General features: G+C 36.5%; 1 protein-coding gene across 3 annotated transcripts in view; it reads left to right on the forward strand.

The window, feature by feature from the left end:
- COL5A2 (collagen type V alpha 2 chain) overlaps positions 1 to 18,993 on the forward strand; it is a 173,328-nt gene that overhangs the window by 99,916 nt on the left and 54,419 nt on the right. For all 3 annotated transcript variants that reach the window (XM_026668017.2, XM_087949585.1, XM_087949586.1), the window contains exons 8-17: positions 2,383 to 2,448; positions 4,680 to 4,724; positions 6,836 to 6,889; positions 7,139 to 7,192; positions 8,648 to 8,701; positions 12,587 to 12,640; positions 12,833 to 12,886; positions 16,277 to 16,321; positions 17,999 to 18,052; positions 18,664 to 18,708. In XM_026668017.2, coding sequence (XP_026523802.2) covers positions 2,383 to 2,448; positions 4,680 to 4,724; positions 6,836 to 6,889; positions 7,139 to 7,192; positions 8,648 to 8,701; positions 12,587 to 12,640; positions 12,833 to 12,886; positions 16,277 to 16,321; positions 17,999 to 18,052; positions 18,664 to 18,708 — 525 coding nt within the window. The remainder of the gene's footprint in view (positions 1 to 2,382; positions 2,449 to 4,679; positions 4,725 to 6,835; positions 6,890 to 7,138; positions 7,193 to 8,647; positions 8,702 to 12,586; positions 12,641 to 12,832; positions 12,887 to 16,276; positions 16,322 to 17,998; positions 18,053 to 18,663; positions 18,709 to 18,993) is intronic.

Raw genomic sequence — 18,993 nt, forward strand, 5'->3', positions numbered from 1 at the left:
ACAATTGTAAGTCATGACAATCATTAAGGGGGTTATCAGGGGACTGTGGCCGATTTTGCAATCTTTTTTTTGCAGTGATTGTTAAGCACAGCTATTATAAAGTGAATGTTGCAATTATTAAGCAAATGCTGTAGTCATTAAGCAAACGCTGTAGTCATTAAGCAAACACCACAGTTGTTAAACAAATACTGTGGTCATTAAGCAAACCCATTGTTCGCTATGTACTATTGTTTTGCCAGAAGCTGGAAGTAAACACAAATGGCAGTCACATGATTGTGAAGTAACATAAATGGCGGTCACATGATTGGGATGGTGCAAATGAACATCAATGTGGGCCAGTTGCTGAGTGCCCAAAATGCAGTCATGTGACAGCAATAGGGTGGATGACATAACTTCGAATTCAGGTCATATGTCCCTTTTGGGGGGTCTGACATAACTTTGAACAGTTGGCAAGCAGCTGGTCATAAGTTGAGGACTGCTTGAATTGGAAACTCTTCCAGAATGCTGAAAATAACCTTTTCTTGAACTCAAAACAACTGTGAACAGAGCATGTCAACCTGAAAATGTTTTGAATTTGGAGCATTTTCACATACTGAGGCTGAGTGTATCATGTCATCCCTACCCTTTGCTGAACTGCCAAATTTAAGGGATAACATTTCATGAACTGCCAAATTTTGTGACATATTTAAGAAAATTACATCTGATTATAATTAATAAAATTATGTTCTGTATGTATCATTTTCCACCTTCTGTCACAATAAAAACCACAGTGTGAACTCAAATTTGGGGTTCGTTGAAGGCAGAAGTGGTATTCAGCAATTTCTGACCAGTTCTGGGGAACCAGTAGCAGAAATTTTGAGTAGTTCGGAAAACCGATTTTACAGCATCCTTCCCCTGGAGTGGGGTGGGAGTGGAGATTTTACAGTATCCTTCCCCTGCCACGCCCACCAAGCCATGACACGCCCACCAAGCCATGCCCAAAGAACCGGTAGTAAATTTTTTTGAATCCCACCACTGGTTGAAGGGTTTCTAAATCTTTTGGAAGCCACACACATTATGCATTGCTGTAAACATGTGATAAAATAGTGATGATTTCCTATGGACTCCCATCAGATTGCTATTAATTATACTACACCTTTATGATTCCTGATAGGGTTATCTCATTCTCACGATCCATGCGCATCAATAGAAATTTATATTTTCTCTTTTCTCTGTGTGAGATTTCAGAGGAAAGTGGAAGTTCCCAAACATTTTTCTGCAACTGTCACTGGGGATTTCTATAACTATTTCTACCTCTGTGCTCCCACTGCCACTGATTACAATCTTTCTGTATAGTTTTGGGCAATTTAAATCTCAATGAGCTCAATCTTAGATGCAAAAAAGGATGGCAGAAATAATCCTGCCCTCTCCAGTGCTTCAGAAGAAAATAATATTTGAGGCTGCAGGGTTGTTTCTTTGTGTCTGTAAAATTTATACTTGTTATTCATAATACTTAAGAGGAATTATGTATTTCAGTGATACTCAAGTTACCTGTGACATTTCCAGAGAGTTAGATCAACAAAAAAGAAGCATAAAATGTTAGGAGTCATGCAAGACAAAGACTATTTTGTTTGCTTGAGCAGTTTCAAATATGTGCTTATATTGATGTTTAACTTGGGCTTTTGTAGCCAGCATGTGATGCCTCTGGCCCGCAGGTCATGAATTTGACAGTCCTGAGCTAGATGGACATGCCATAGCCAACAATCTGAATGAGGATCTGAGCCACAGAGAAATATAACAAACTTTTTTTGGTAAATTTTAGGTTTAAAGCTGTCCTTAAATAGTAAAAACACAATACAATGAGTGAAACATTGGTTAATGTGCCCTTGCCTCTTCATAATTGTTACTGTGCCCTGAAGCTAAAATATCTCTAGAGAAGTGTGGCCCTTGGGTGGTTTATCAATTTGTGATATAATACTCAAACATTATAGTAAACATACTGTACTTACACAGCTGAATTTGACTGAAATAATGAGGAGAGAAAAGTGGTAGATATGAACAAGAATTTCCCTATTCAGTCATGACATTGAGACACTTCTGTTTTTTTCTTCCATAATCTATAGCTACTTTTTTTAAGAATAAAATTTTAACAGCATGTAGTGTTTTATTCATTTGTAAACACATTAATAAGCCTCAAAGAAGGTGAAGCATAATTTTTCTCATGTTTTTAAATATGAGGCTCACAAATGAATGTCACTACACAATTCAATCACCTCTGAATTCATCATTGCAATGATTTAAAACAGTACTGATAGTATTGTTTATTTCCAGAACATCTCTGATGATGGGAGCAAACATACCTTTCATACATTTTTTGAATAACATAACTTCTTCTGTTTACAGCCATTTACATCTCAGCTGGCCGGACAAGAGGATGCCTTTTCACAGATAATGATGCCTGGTCCAGTGGTAAGGATATGGATTGATTAATGAATGAATGGAATATGTATGAAATAAGCACTGAAAAAAACAAAGGTGGAACTGGGTCTTATAGTATGGTAAATTCTGTTCACAGTGCATCCCAACAGCTTTATACATTGTGGTAGAGAACTTGTCAAGCAATAGAAGAGATATCTAAAACGCGTGGAGTGATCTGGGAACTCTATGAACAGTGGCGTGACATAGTTACTATGTACATAGGCAAAGCAAGTTCATTCTCAGTTGTTCAATTCCTGCATCCCAAATGGCCACAATTATTCTTGGAGGAGGCTTTTTAATATGTCCCCTCATGGATGGTTTTGTAGACATATTTTGGTAAATCTGCTCTGTGAAATGTCAGAATATAAACTTTTCTCAAGGTAATGTTGCTTATAGTTACTACTCTTCTATGATCTTCAGGATATTTTTAAGTATTTATTGAGAAGGAATTAATATTTCCTCAAATATTAATCAAATAAACTGCTATCAGGACCAGGGGGTGCTATGATAGCAGTGTTCTAATATTTGAGAGGCTGCCACAACCTATTTTCCAAAGCACCAGAAGACAAGACAAAAAAGAATGGATGGAAACTAATCAAGGAGAGAAGCAACCTAGAACTAAGGGAAAATTTTCTAATGGTGAGAACAATTAACTAGTGGAATGCCTTGTCTTCCAAAGTTGTGATGCTCCATCACTGGAGGCTTATAGAAGAGATTGGATAGCCACTTTGGTTTGGAACAGTATAGGGGCTCCTGTTTGATCAGGGGATTGGACTAAAAGACTTCCAAGATCCTTTCCAACTCTGATATTCTGTTATCCTGTTAAATGCTTTTCTGGACTTTTCATCCTGTAAAGTAATTTGCCATTATTCTGCGCTCTGTGTGTGGTGGATGGATTATGCTTGGCCTTCCCATTGCAGCAGCTTTCATAGATTTAAATGTTGGGATTGAAATTTAAAGTCAGAATTTATAGGCCAAAAGACAGCTAAATATCTAGTGAATTCTAGAAAAATGAAAGGTAGACAATGTTTTCCATTCAAAGGGTTGCACATTTTTTTATAAAATGAATTTTTGCCCCTGAAGAAACAACCTTGAGAACATTTTGAAGGGAAATTTGAAAATATTTAAGCCAATTTTTCAAGGTAAAATCACATTTCCTAAGGTTCACATTTTGCTATTTGAGAACAATTAATTTTTAACCACCTGGGTGTAGATTGTCAATCTCTGAGATGGATCAAGGAGTTAATGTTGATTCTATGTCCAATTCACTTGTATCTTTTCAAGAGCTCATTTCAATATTAAACTGCAAAAACACATATACAAACATGCATATACAATGTAATTTTAATAGTAAGGTATGTTGTTTGTAATATTAAAGCACCTGATCACAAAAATTGCCTAATTAAAAGGGTATACATATTCATAAACATTATTTTAAAAAATAAGAGTCAGGCTGACTCACTTTAAGTACGAACTGCATAAAATTTCAAGAATCTTTAAATGTTAACAATCCAGTTGAGCTTTGCCTTATATCAAGAATAGAAATGACATAGGGAAAATATTTAAGGTTTTGTTTGTTAAATATGTAAATCCAAATCTAAGAAAGAAATTTTTGATGTATTTGCTGGAACTATAAAAGTTCAGGTATTTTATGTGGAAAAAACTATTTTGCTGTTTTAATGTATAAAATTTGTGAAACAAGAAAATATGAAATGTAATAATAGACTAGATACTATTGGAATTAAATAAATTTACATCACCTGGAGAATAGTAAGAGAGATTAAAATGAGTATGATAACAAACAATGATTATTTTCATTCAGGTGACTTGAATGTACTTTATATGAGAGAAAGTGAAAGTTCTTTTAAAAATCCAGATCAAATTTTTCTTTTATGGCAATGTTTATATTCATAAGCAAGCTTTAATATTAGTGTATTTTTGGGAGGTGTCTGTTTCTTTCTTCTTTGGGATGAAAGGCAGAATCAGAAGTTGTTAGTTACTGAAACATATAGAATAGTTCTTTTACCTAAGGCTGCAATCTCTCTACTGACTTTCTTGGCATATATTTTAACAATTATATTGAAATTCTAGTATTTTTTTCATAATTTTCTTTGCATTTTGTCCTTTTAAACTTCTTTTGACAACATGATGCCTGCATGTTGCATTTCTGCACTAGTTCTCATTATTATTTGATTAATAAGCTTATATGTCCTTCTCCCTAGGGTCCTGTGGGTCCAAGAGGATCTCCAGGTAATCATGGGAAACCAGTAAGTAGTTTATTTCAAAATACTTGCATGTAATTAAAATTATTATATACTGACTATATTTGGTGCCCTCCAGACATACAGGTCATACTGACTTGTGGATTATGGAAGTTAAAGCTGATGTGTTTGATGATACCATATTCGAGTAGGCTGAATTATATTTACCCTTAGGGAATCATTTTGAATTTATATATCCCATGTCTCCTCATTTTACAAGATGGTGCCTGAAATTATTTGTTTACATTTTATTCTCCTTCACAGTTTACGTTATACGCATGAGTTATCTTAAAAGTTGTTGAAATAAACCAGCTTTATAACTCACAACATAGGTTTAAAATGGCTAATTTCAGGAATCAAACATCAGTTGAGATTACCCATAGTTTATCTTGATGCAGATGTACTCAGAACACTTGCTTGAATTAAAGTGGAGGTAGAGTAGTCCGTATCACTGCTTAGGAGCTGCTTTAATTTCCATAATGCTTTCATGACAAGTTGCTGCAAAAGGAACGGTGAGTTCCAGGTTTTCCCCTTGTTCTAGTTTTTCTAAATAATATATATGTTGTACCATCAGTGGCATTCATAGTGTACAGTGATGATACTAAAATTGAATACTGATGTCATGATATTTGACCCAAGTACATACAGTAAGTCACAAAATTTGAATAATATTGTCACACATTTTCTATTATTTACCCTCTTGGCTTGTATCTGCCCTCTTTATGTATTTATTTATGTCTGGTGCACTCTTAGAGACTCTTTAGCTTTGCAAGCAAGACAAAAATAAAAGTAAAACAAATTAAATACGAAGTTACAATTAACACAATAAAACCTCTATAATACAAGTAAAGCCCAAGTCTGTGCAGGGACCATTTCTTGTTTAATTTAACAATTTGTGATGTGAGATGTATTCTTGCATTTCTTTATTTGTTGATGCCTTTCTTTTTACAAATAGCTCAAAACTGCAAATATATCCAACATATCTTTCTCCTATGTATTTTAATTTTTGCATTATTGTCATTGTTTTTATTTTTTTAAAAAAAGTTTGCTGCCCAGTATAACCTGGTGAGATGGATGGTCATACAGGAATGAATAAATGAACGAACGAACGAACGAACGAACGAACGAACGGATGGATGGATGAATGGATGAATGGATAAATAAATGAATGAAAAGAAAATGAATATAAGTAGTCAGCAGTAATGGACATTTAGTTATAGGACTAAACAGTTGTTAGTGAGATTTCATACCCTAAATGCTCCTGGAACAATTCACTTTTTAATAACTTGAAGAAAACCAACAAAGGAAAATCTGATCAAACTTCTGGAAGGAGGCTATTCCGAAACACAGCACCGCAATAGCAGCACCTATATGCCTCTGCCTCCTCATATCATAGAAAGGGGGGTTCTCTTTAGATATATCAGCTGAGCAGGTTGAAATCGGCTGAGAGAAGAAAAAGCCATTAGGACCTTGATGCCAAGCCGTTTGGCTTTTAAAAGTTAAACCAGCACATTAAGAGGCATATGGGAAGGGGTCAGCAGAAAGTTTAGAAAAGAGGTGTCACAATTTCATGTCAACCTATACCAGTTAACAATTGAAATGTTGCATTCAGGACCAATTGAAACTTCCAGGGAGTCTTTGAAGCCCCATTGTGGTAGTTTAGTCCGGAGAAGTAAATACTGAGGGCATTAGTCCTCCTTGAATTCCAGATAGAGCTGGAGCAGAACAATATTCCTCACCCCCAACCAATCAGCTACAGCCTCTAAGTTGTCCATTGGCCAGGAATCTCAGAACATTTCCCAATGAACTGCTTTCTTCAGGGGTAGTGCTATTGTATCAAGACTTATGACTGAAAACATCAAAAAAACTTGAACAAAGTTAACCTGTTTTGGTTGGGTTCAATTTCAGTTTCTTTTGTCTCACAGGCTTCAGAGAAATTACAAATTAAGAAATTAGGATTATGGAAAATCAATTCTGGACCTAGGCTATCTTAATTCTTATAACATGTTACATTTATTTTTGTGGCTTGTTTTCATTAATTGATAGACTACACCATTGTCCTGATTTGCACCATTTCTAATATAAATGTGTGTTTTCTTTGTTTATTTATGTTTTAGGGTCCTATTGGACCCCCAGGTCCTCCAGGTGAAGTTGGTGACCCAGGATCCATGGTAAGGTCAATTATGCACATATTACCTAGTGGTGGGGGAAGTAGCATAATAGAGCTTTATAAGTTGTAGTATGTCACAAGTTTTTCAGAAGTTATGTTGATCAGTCTGGGAAACAAACTTCTTATCAAAATAGGTGTAGACAGTACAGTTTTGATTGCTTAATTTTCAGTTGTATTTTTGTGCATTAAGCATTTTAAAATGTCATTTAATTTCTTAATGTACTGTAAATGTGTATATTTTCTCTACTAGGGTTCACCTGGTGTTCGTGGCCCAGAAGGTCCTCCAGGAAAACCTGGTGAAGATGTAAGTTTTAAAATAGATTTCCCAACAGTATGCTGCTAGACATGTTACATAATAATAATAATAATCAGGAAACAATCTTAAAATCTGAAAAGTTTATTTAGCAAAGCAAGGAAACTTATATGAAGGCAACTGTCACCCATACAACATTTTTTTCTAAAATAAGGTTCTGTTCCATCTGTTGAAAGGATCTTAAACACCAGCAAAAGAAACTTCTTTGGTCAAGACGTTCTAGAAGAGAGTAGGCACTAAATGAAATTCTGTTTTTCACTGCTTTTTAAAAAAATAATAAAGCAAGCATTTATGCTAACCTCCATGTATGTTGAGATTCAACCTCTATGGGCTCAGAATTCTGGGAATTTGTTCCTAAGTTGTCCACAAGATATTAGATTGAGGAAAGGTGGCATAGTCAACCGTATAAAAATGTGATGCAATACATTTTGATCTATTTTCAGTACTAAACTGAACATTTTCAATACTAAATATTCTCTGCCTAAATGGGGAGGAAATAATTTTTTATTTTATTTTATTTTACACTGATCACTGACATTAGCGGCTAAATAATACTGCAACCATTTTCACACAGATGCAATTGTCCATTAAAATATGAAAGATTGATTTATCCTAAGTTACATGAATACAGTGGGCTTGATCCAACGCACCTGATTTTGAGCCATTCCTCACAATCCATTGTAACTCAACTCTGAATACTATTATCCTCTGTTATAATCTGGTATATGGCACAGAAGATTATTATAGGTATTGTAGATTTTTTTTCAATTAAAAAAAATTGTGCTTTATGACATTCCTGGGGGTTCAAAGTTACTTTTGTATAAAACTTAATGTCGATATTTATTTCCTGCTATGCTACATATATTATATAGTACTATAAAGCATCATCTGATATTAGTTTTTATACCAACCGTCAACTGCATAGTGAGACAGCTTTCATTAGTAGAGCAATTGCTACATTCTAATAGAACTTCATTGTCTCTTGGAACCTTGACTTACCTGCTATTGCTGATGTGACAATTTCAAAGAAAAGAGAGGTACACTTATTATAAATGGCTAGAGTGTTACATGTGGTTTATCAGAAACCTTGGTTGGTAATAGTTACACATATGTATATATCTTTTTGAAAATATTGCTGCAATACTCAAAATGCCTTATTTTTGAAGAAATAAACTTTCAAGAATTTCTCACACCTTCAGTCTGAATGACAATAACATGTTTCAGAGAAAAGAAACTGGCTGATGTGCAAGGTATTATAACACTATCTATTTATTTATTAAACCAATTTTAGGGTGCCCAACTCACACAAGGTTACTCCAGGTGACTTACAACATTAAAAACCACAACATATAACCAACTCCCTCCCTCCCTGGCAGCAGCAACCCAATCAGATCAACCACTGCTTTTATGTTGTGGTTTTATGACTTTATTGTTTTGTTCTTTTAGGGCGAACCTGGCAGACCAGGGCAAGCTGGGGAAGTTGGATTTCCAGGATCTCCAGTATGTACAATTAGCTGTTTTTTTTTTTTCTGAACAAATCATACATTCAAATCTGGAATAAAATCTGTAAGGGATTCTAGACTGCACTTACACAATTTATCAACAAGTGTATTTTTTAAAAACAAGAAAAGGTAAAAGACCTGTATCTTGTTAGCCTAATTTCTTAAACTTACCTGGTTTTTAGAACGCGCAAGAAAGTTTATCTTTGGAAACTATATTGTAGCATAAGAAGGAGAGCTGGGGATAGAAGATAAGAACAAAAAAAAAATTTACGTATAGTTCTTGACTATTAGTCTTAAATGTGAAAAACGACATGTAAAAGAACAAAAGATGTATCAATCCATATCCATAGAGTTTCAATGGCAAACTGAATGTTAATGCAATGCACTCAGGAAATGCAGCTAAATAGACAAAGAATTTTCATATGGATAGTATCTGTGTGTGTCATAGTTGCTAGATAATACAGGACTTATACTGGTAGTCTTTGACTTCCAACAATTCATTTAGTGATCATTCAAAGTTACAGTGGCACTGAAATAAGGGACTTTTCACACTCACATCCATTGTAACGTCCCCATGGTTATGGGATCAAAATTTGGAAGCTTGGCAATTGACTCATATTTATGACCATTGCACTGTCCCAGGGTCATATGATCCCCTTTTGCAACCTTCCCACAAGCAAAGTCAATGGGGAAGCCAGATTCACTTAACAACTGTGTTGCTAACTTAACAACTGCAGTGATTCACTTAACAACTGTGGCAAGAAAGGTCATAAAAGGTTGCAAAACTCACCTAACAAATCTTTCACTTAACAACAGAAATTTTGGGCTCAATTGTGATCAACCTGTAATTATATCAGGATGAGCCAGAAGTTTTCTCTGTTTCCTCTATCCTCTGTGAAGAGGATCAATAGTTATATTGCTGATTTCTGATCGGTATGAAAAATAGCTTATCATACTAAGTATTATCATTAAACAAAATTACAGAAAAAATATTTGTTAGTAGATTCCAAAACACAAAAACATGAAACAAAACAACAACAAAATTCAGAACAAATCAGTAGAAAAATGGCTACTAGGTGTCACTGTGCCAGTTTGGTCAGGAAGCTCTTCTCTTTACTCTCATTGGAACAGTCAATGCAAAATTATTATTCTCTTCTATTCAAACGAAATATATGATTTGCTATCCTGTGAAATATAATACAGTAGCATTTTTGAAAGAACCCTATGATAAAAAGGGTTTTAGGAGAAAGCTTTAAACAATTCTGGTTTAAGATTGCTGATTCAAAAATGGATTGTTTTGCAAGAAAACTTAGAGAATTATGCATAATAGAACAAATTCCAAAGCTTTATTGGTTATAAAGATGTATATTTCCTGACCAATCAGGCAAAACAACAGTGGCACATTTTCTCTCATTGTTTTGTATGTGCATTTAAATTTCAGAGTCAAATGAGAAATGCTTAAAATTGGCCTTAAAAACCACTCAGGATGTTCATACTGCTGTGCAGATAGTTCTACACCATTAAGTTAGGAAACTTGCATAGTTCCAAGCTGCTTTCCTACTTTTGCAAGAGGGATCTTGGAGTCCTAGTAGACAACCACTTAAATCTAAGTCGGCAGTGTGCTGCAGCTGCCAAAAAAACCAACACAGACTGTGTGAACAGAAGGATGGAATCATGATCATGTGAAATGTCAGTATCCCTTTATAATGCCTTGGTAAGATTTGGAATACTACACCCAGTTTTGGTCACCACAACACAAAAAAAAAGATGTTGAGACTCTAGAAAGATTGCAGAGAAGAGCAACAAAGATGATTAGGGGACTGGAGGCCAAAACATACAAGGAACGGTTGCAGGAATTGGGTATATCTAGTTTAATGAAAAGAAGGACTAGGGGTGACATGAGATCAGTGTTCCAATATCTATCCAATATTTAATCAAAGAAGAATGGGTCAACCTATTATTCAAAGCACCTGAAGGCAAGACAAGAAGCAATGGCTGGAAACTAGTCAAGGAGAGGATCAGCCTAGAAATGAGAAATTTCCCAACAGTGAGAACAATTAACCAATGGAAACCTTGCCTTCAGAAGTTGTGAGTGCTCCAACACTGGAGGTTTTTAAGAAGAGATTGGAGAACTATTTGCCTGAATAGTTCTTAGGGTCTCCTGCTTGAGCAGTGGGTTGGACTAGAAGACCTCCAAGTTCCCTTCCAACTCTGTTGTTCTGTTAAGCTAAAGAACAGCAACAGCTCCTGTTGTTCTGTTAAGCTAAAGAACAGCAACAGCTCAACATATATTACTACAAAGCACAAAAACTCCAAGGCCCTGATAATTTTTTTCATGTTATGCTTTACAATTTATTTCATTTATTCGTAAACTTAAATTAAAAAAAAAACCCTCAGATAACAAAATCCTTTGAAAACTTGGACAAATAAGTAAACATTAAAAGATGCCAATATTAATCTCAAGCCATTTCAAAGACCTGTAAAAGATAGGCTTGGGTTTCTGGTAAGTTTTGGAAGTCAGCATATCTGGTGAATGATCTCTGCCTTGGGGAAAAATGAACAGAAAAGCTGAGACACTAAAATCAAGCCATTTCAGTTTGGGCAATGCCTTTAGTTGCTTTCTGATTAGATCACAGGAGGAAAGAGATCGCCACTTACTAAATTATACTTTTTTTCCACACTCTTGAAGGACATATGTTCAATTCTGTAGGAACTAAAAGGCTTTCACAGGGTTTTGTAGAACAAATTTTGCCATTTCACTTTTTTCCCCTCTTTTTTGAGATTATTATCTGCTGCTTACTTTGAAGCTTTTCAAAGTTATTTTTTATTTAAACATAAGCAGTGAAATTTGGATATAATTTTGCATCCTGAAGCTAAGATTTTGTAATGTAGAAAGCTCAGGTGTACATTATATACTTATGCCAGAATGTTAATTTGTGGCCTCTACAAATGCCTCTTTATTTACCTTTTAAAGTTGGTTGCCTCCCTTTTTTTATTTAATCTATGAGCCTCTTTCTTTTATTCCTTTCCAAGTACCTCAAATCTTCTCCCATCATTCAATTGTTCTATAATTTTTAGTTTCAGGGCATATGCAACTGTAGTATGTAACGTTTTCCAGTGTTTGTGTATCTCAATCCTCAATCCTTCAATTTGTTACCTCTTCTTACACCAAGTATTTAATATTTTCCCATTTTCATCTCATAAAGGACCTAGTTTAAAAAAGAAGTTGGACTGGCCTTCCTCAATTGGTGTCACTTCCAGGATTCTGAAGGTTAAAATGTAATGGACTATATATTACCATCCTTGCATCTGGGAACTGCCTTTATAGTCTCCATTTTGAATTTCTTTGTCATCCACACATAGTCAAAAGAAGAAGAAGAAGAAAACAAATCTCTATTAAATGCTTCTTATGTACATTATGCAGTATGTAATTTGAGCTTAAATAGTATATACTTCCAGGGATAGAGGAGATTCTTTATTACACAAATGTGTTGGACAATTAAAAAATGTCATGGTTAGCTTGTTGTTATGTTAAGAGGCCACTGAGAACCACATTTATCCCTGCATACTTTTGTTACATGCAAAGCCTATACAGGGTTCAAATGACTATAGGCAATTTGCATGTGTGAATAGATATGTAGTACAAGCATCTATAACACAGGTGTCGAACTCAATCGTGTCACGTAACGTATCAGTGTTTTTTGCCTTTGCAGAGCTGGGGTGGGTGTGGCCTGCGTGTGACGCATCCGGCCCATGGACCACCAATTTGACAATCCTGATCTGTACTGTGGGGACAGGAAGGAGGACTTGACAGTAGTTTGACTTGAAATGAAGAAGCGTCTTGTGTCATTATATAATTGTGGATTTTCTCATTCTGCTTCAGGGAGCTCGAGGTTTTCCTGGTACACCAGGTCATCAAGGTCTAAAGGGCCCCAGAGTAAGTGTGAATATATCTTTTCCTAATGAAAGAGTTGACATGTATTTTGCAATTTCTTAAAAATATCTTTGCTTCTTTTTTCACTTTTTTTGGTGAATGTGGGTTCAAAATTATTTGTCTATTTTTTTTTTACTGGGTATATATATATATATACCACTGCAATTACTGAGTGGATTTATATTTACATCACAGGGAGAGAAAGGACTTGATGGCCCTAAAGGTGAAATTGGAGCCCATGGATCCAAGGTAAAATTTTGTGGCTTTTTTGCCAGGTAGTAAAATAGTATTGTTCTATTGCTGCAACTTGTTATGAAATGCAATGTATAGTTTTAGAGAAGTTATGGAAGAAACCTTCACATTATGATGCGTGATGTGTTTGCCAAAATATATGTCAAAAATAATAATTATTCAGAAATGGCATAAATCATACAATCAGCTAAGTTTGGAGCCAAAAAAAAGAGACTCTGTTTTATCATGTAGTTACCTGTGTTTCCCTGAAAATAACACTGGGTCTTATTTTTTTGGACCAAAAGACCCATTAGGTCTTATTTTTGGAGGAAGTCTTATTTTGTGGCTGCCCGCCCACTCCCTCCCATCATCTGCCTGCCTGCAGCCACAATGGCTTGCACACCTTCCCAGGGCAGACACACTTTTTGCCTGGATGGAGAAATGGAGACTCAAAGCTTTGTCTGCTTGCAAATGGAATGCTTTGAAATGGAGCTAATCTTTCGGTTTCAAAGTGGCCATTTGCAAATAGATGAAGCTTCGTCTCTCTCTGGGTGAAAAGTGTACGGCGGAGGCAGAGGCATGGGAGTGAAGCAGGCGATCCCAATGCACCCACTGCTTTCCAGTGTCGGGATCACCTGCTTCTCCCCCATCCCTCTGCCTCTGCCTGCTGCCAATGCTGCCATACAAGTCTCCCATGAGCCTGTCTCTCCCTCCCCACCTCTATCTCCACATTTGGACTTATCTGTGCTGCATCAAGGGGCTGATTGGCTGCTGCTGCTGGACATCATCAGCCCCTGAATGCTTGAAACCTCATCCCTGGGTTTATTTTTGGGTTAGGGCTTATATTAGGCCCACCCTAAAAAATCAGGCTAGGGCTTATTTTTGGCAGCAGGGCTTATGTTCAGGGAAACACAGTACTTACTTACTTATGCTGTAGTAAGGGTAGTTAGTTAGTTGAAAAATGGACAGCTATATAGATCAGTGGTCGCAAACTGGTGGTCCGCGGTCCACTGGTGGCCCGCAAGAAAATTTTGGTGGTCCACAGAGAAATGTCACCCCAAGAACACCCCCCAAAGCAATTAATCCAGGCTGCACAGGAACACAAGGCTGCTCCTCCCACATGGCTTGCAGGAACCCTCCCCGCCCAAATTTGCCAACTAAGTTGCTATTTTTCCTTTTTCCCCCCCCAACCATCAGCTGTTCTGCTGTGCCAGGAGATTTAGATTAGTTAGAAAGCAGGAAATTGTTGGATTTCTTGCTTTCTAGCTAATCTTTAGAACTTTGGCTCTGCTTTTAACCTTCCTTAGGACTGAAGCTTCTATTATTCAGTGCAGACTTAGATAGCCGATCACAGAAAGATAGATCTCTGAGTGAATCTGTGATTATGTGAGCAACTCAATCTGCCTGTCTACTTTGCCTGATTTTGGGTAAAATTTGCTCTTTTTTATAAAAAAAATCAATATTTACATCAATATTTATAATATTTACATGCAAGCCATGACCAGCCAGTCACATGACCACCAAGCCACAACCACAAATTAGGCCATGCCCACAGAACCGGTTGTTAAGAAAATTGCATCCCACCCCGCCTCTGTGTGTGTGTGTGTGTGTGTGTGTGTGTGTGTGTGTATGAGGGAGAAAGGGAGAGAGAGAGGTTAGATCAGATCTCTCTCTGTCAGTCTCTGTCTCTGTCTCTGTCTCTGTCTCTGTCTGTCTCTCTCTCTCTCTGACAATGACAATATTGAACATTTGTCAGCCTTCAAGATTTTCTCCCTTTGCTTTGCATCTTTCGGCTGTCATAAGTAATGGGGGGAGGAGGGGGGAATGGTTATGGGAAGTGAGCTGGAGGTGTTACAAACCAGAACTGTATAAACTGGGGGGGGGGGTTTACATTCTTGCTTAGGTTTCTATTCTATGCTATGCACAGCTGCAACCCTTTATCAAACTATGTCAAGGTCAACGGACAGAAGCCTCATCACCTGGAGATGCCCACATGATGATATACACACCTTTTAATTGGATGAGCCAATTGAACTCTTGGGGGTGGGAACGTTGCCATTACTTTGTATATGTGATTTACGCTCCCATATTCTCAGATTCAGAATTCTTTTGTTGCTACCACTTGATTTCCAGTAAAAGATATCTTTTCTCTGATTAAAGGAGTCTCAGTATTTCTTTCTTGGATTTTGAATGGAGCACCAGCTGACAGCATTATTTATTCTATGCAATAGAAAGAGTTCTAGGAGACTTAAAATTTAGGAAATATTCACTTTTGCTGTCACTTTTGGTGTTTCATGGATGGATTTAAATAAGCTCAATGCATGTACCTTGTTGTTTTTTCCTGATGAAGAAAAAAGTGTTAGTGTGATAGGGTTCCTTTATCCTTGTGTTAATTTAACTACCTTCTTTAATCTAAAGCCAGAATAACTGTATGTTAAGAGTGTCATCAAAGTTTGCTTGTAGCTAGGTGACAAAAATATTGCAGAGAAACTCACATAAGGATGTTCTCTATGTTGCAAGGTTAGATGCAATTCACATATGAGAAATACTGGCACAATGAGTACACTCTAACTTTGCTTAATTTGGTCCTATAATTCTGGGGTCTCCAACCTTGGCAACTTTAAGACTTGTGGACTTCAACTCCCAGAATTCCTCAGACAGCTTTGCTCTTAAAGTTGCCAAGGTTGGAGACCCCTGCTATAGTTCATGGACCAGATATAGTGTTGAGAGCCATTTTCATCTGGTCCACAGTTGTCTAGCCTGTGGAATAACTAGGCTTTTAAAAAGTTTTCATTGGCAACAGTGGATACCTTTTAAAAATATAACCTTCCGTTTGGAGAGGATTGGGATGGAATAAATTCCTGAAAAGAAGAAACCATCCCTTCTAAGATATTTAAATCTGTCCTCAATAATCCCTCACTCTCACAAGACCATGCAGTGTGTACAATACATTTCATGTATATATTTGAAGCTGTCATTGAAGGATCAGTAGAAGAAGAAGGAGGAGGAGAAGCTATCAAAATGATATGACAAAACCTCACAAATATCTGGTACTTTGGAATAATTTCCAGCTATCTTATATTTAAAATAATTTATATTTTACCAACAAATGAATTCAACACAAAAATAGTTTGTCACAAAAGTGACTGCCTACGAAGGCTCCTGGATTGGGGCTGCAAAGCAGAAGTGGAAGCAGTATTCTCTGTCCCATAAATGGGTGGACCAGGTTGCCCTGATGGACCAGTCTCACTGGGAAAAAAAAAAAACCACTTCTATTTGGAATGTATATTAGATTTTAAGTTCATTATTCGATGATGGATTGTTGCAAGATGTATATTTTTTGTTTTTGCTTTGTTGCTGAAATGTAGCAAGTTTGAATAAACTATTTTTCCCCCACTCAATACATAGGGTGAATCAGGCCCATCAGGGCAGATGGGTGCAGCAGGTCCTATGGTGAGTGTATCATATTTATTATTCACATTTATTTTCCTTTTTTCCACCTGTAGGTTTTTTTTATTACTATATAAGTGTAGTTTTAGTCTAATTATTGAAGAAATATCTTAATCAATGTTATTTCTTCATTCAGCTGTCTTGTTTAGTTGCTCTTGATTTAGACCCCACAGTTATACATTTAGTTGGGATGGCAATCTATACCAACTGCCAATCAAACTCAGAAGTAGTATTCAACAGGTTCTGACCAGTTCTGGAGAACCGGTAGCGGAAATTTTGAGTAGTTCCAAGAACTGACAAATACCACTTCTGACTGGATATTTTACAGTATCCTTCCTCTGCCATGCCCACTAAGCCATGCCCACAGAACCAATAGTAAAATTTTTCGAATCCTACCACTGATCAAAGTGTAAGAAAACTGAACAAAGGGGTGATATTTTTTTAAGGTGAAAAAAATTCCCACAGAAGCTATACTAGCAATTTGTTTCCTACAGAGACAATCAACCAGATTGAGCCTTGAAGTAGTAACCAAGAGAATGCAAGGAGATTTTTTTAAAAAACAGCAACAACAAAGACAACATAACTTGTCTTCTTTAAGCCAGGGGAAGAACTTTTTTCTATGAATTCAAGTCAGCCATGAACATTGTTGCTGTAGGAAAATCAAATACATTATCTGGTCTTATGTTATGCTTCTATATTGTATTATAAGTTATAATGTATTATGTCTCTTCTGTCATCATTGACCTTAAATAATGATTGACTCTGCTTTTCCCTGTATCTGCTCGTTCTTTTACATTAATTGCAGAGGTGGTATTCAGCAGGTTCTGACCAGTTCTGGAGAACTGGTAGTAGAAATTTTGAGTAGTTTGGAGAACCGGCAAATACCACCTCTAAGTGGAGATTTTACAGTGTCCTTTCCCTGCCACGCCCACCAATCCACACCCACAGAACCGGTAGTAAAAATATTTGAATCCCACCACTGATTAATTGTATTTAATAGAAACTGGATGTTATGATAGAATGATGATAGATTGTCTTACCCTTTAGGCACCTGCCTAATAATTAACAACAAATTGGAGATGCCATACTCGCTATACATTGCCTCAGAAGACTATTCTTAGTACAGGCAACTATTAAGCAATTTTCTTTGCATCACATACATACAGATCCCACACAAACAACTCACTCACTATTTGGGTATTCAGTATTTGCCTCCAGACCTTGTGGGTACTCCATCACTGGAGGAGTACCTCCAGTGACTGGGCAGCCCATTTGTCTGGAGTGGGTCAAGATCTCCTGCTCAAGCAGGGGGTTGGACTAGAAGACCTCCAAGATCCCTTCCAACTCTTGTTATTCTGAATTCTTAGCTGCTTCTTTTATAGAGAAAAATGTATGACACAACATGTTTACTTCATAATGCAAGAAAAGGGTTCTGTCTTATTTAAAAGATATTTTAAATTCCACTTCCTGAACTGTTTGGGTGTGCCTGTATGTTTACCTAAGATTCATTGAACTTTTATTATTTTTATGCTGACTGCCCAGATAATATTTGTTTTGGGGTGGATAAAGGAAATTATTGGTCAGTCATAACTAGAGTTGGGGAGAATTACAAGCAGATGATCTCCACTTCCTATTTAACTTTGGACTAATATCCTTTTCTTTTGGTATTATTGACTCCAGGGTCCCCGTGGGATGGCAGGAGAAAGAGGCCGAATTGGACCACAGGGCGTTCCAGTAAGTAACTGTTTTTGGTACAATAGCATAGATAAAGCCAGTGTAATTGTTGAACCAGGGTGTTAAAGCATCCCCATTTAAGTATCTTTTTGCTTGCTGTTCACTTTAAACTTGCTGTTTACTGACTTCCAGTTAAAAGCTAATTTTGGAAACACTCAGTTTTGGCCAACTGCACTAGAAAGCAACTAAAAAGCATTGGTAATTTCTAATGGCTTTTTTAGATGTAGAAAGAAAATAGCAATTATCAATGCAGACCTATATGTTAGTAGCAGCTGAAAATAACTTGAAACATATTGAAGAAGTGCTACAGTTCTGTTCAAAACAAATACGTTCCCCTGAAGTAGTTAAGAAAATAACAGGGAATGTCTTTTCTATGCCAAGTTATTTCCAAGGAAATGTTCTTACAACTTCAGTCTTCCTTGCAAGAAGACTTTATAATCAATGAGAAATCAATCTCTGTCTTGAGTTACATGTGCAGTAATGAAGCCCCTCTGTTTCTAATAGAAACTGGTGGCAGATTTTTTTGAAATCCCTTGTAGCAATCAATATGCCTTTGGAAATCATGTTCATATAATCAGACTTCTATCTTGTAACCTTATTTTTCCCCTTAGGGGGCTCGTGGTTCACATGGCATGCCTGGGAAACCAGGACCAGCGGTAAGTATTTCTTTGGAATCCCCATTTTCTTTAAGTGATGTGACAGATTTGCAATTCATAACATCATAATTTATTAAGATATTTTACAGAACCATGCTCTCAACAAAATAGTACTATCTACTATTGGACTTGGACTGCATATCACCTAGATTTCAGTATCCACTATGGTATTTACTGGGTGACATTGGGACAGTGACTCTCTCCCAGTGCAAAGAATCTTAAAGATTTGTGGTAGGAGAGCAGATAAAATCCTTCTTTCTTTCTTTCTTTCTTTCTTTCTTTCTT

This window comes from Notechis scutatus, chromosome 1, assembly GCF_049901735.1.
Source record: "Notechis scutatus isolate UNSWTSFEM ecotype Mainland chromosome 1, rNotScu1.2, whole genome shotgun sequence".
In the NCBI taxonomy this organism is placed as follows: Eukaryota; Metazoa; Chordata; class Lepidosauria; order Squamata; family Elapidae; genus Notechis; species Notechis scutatus.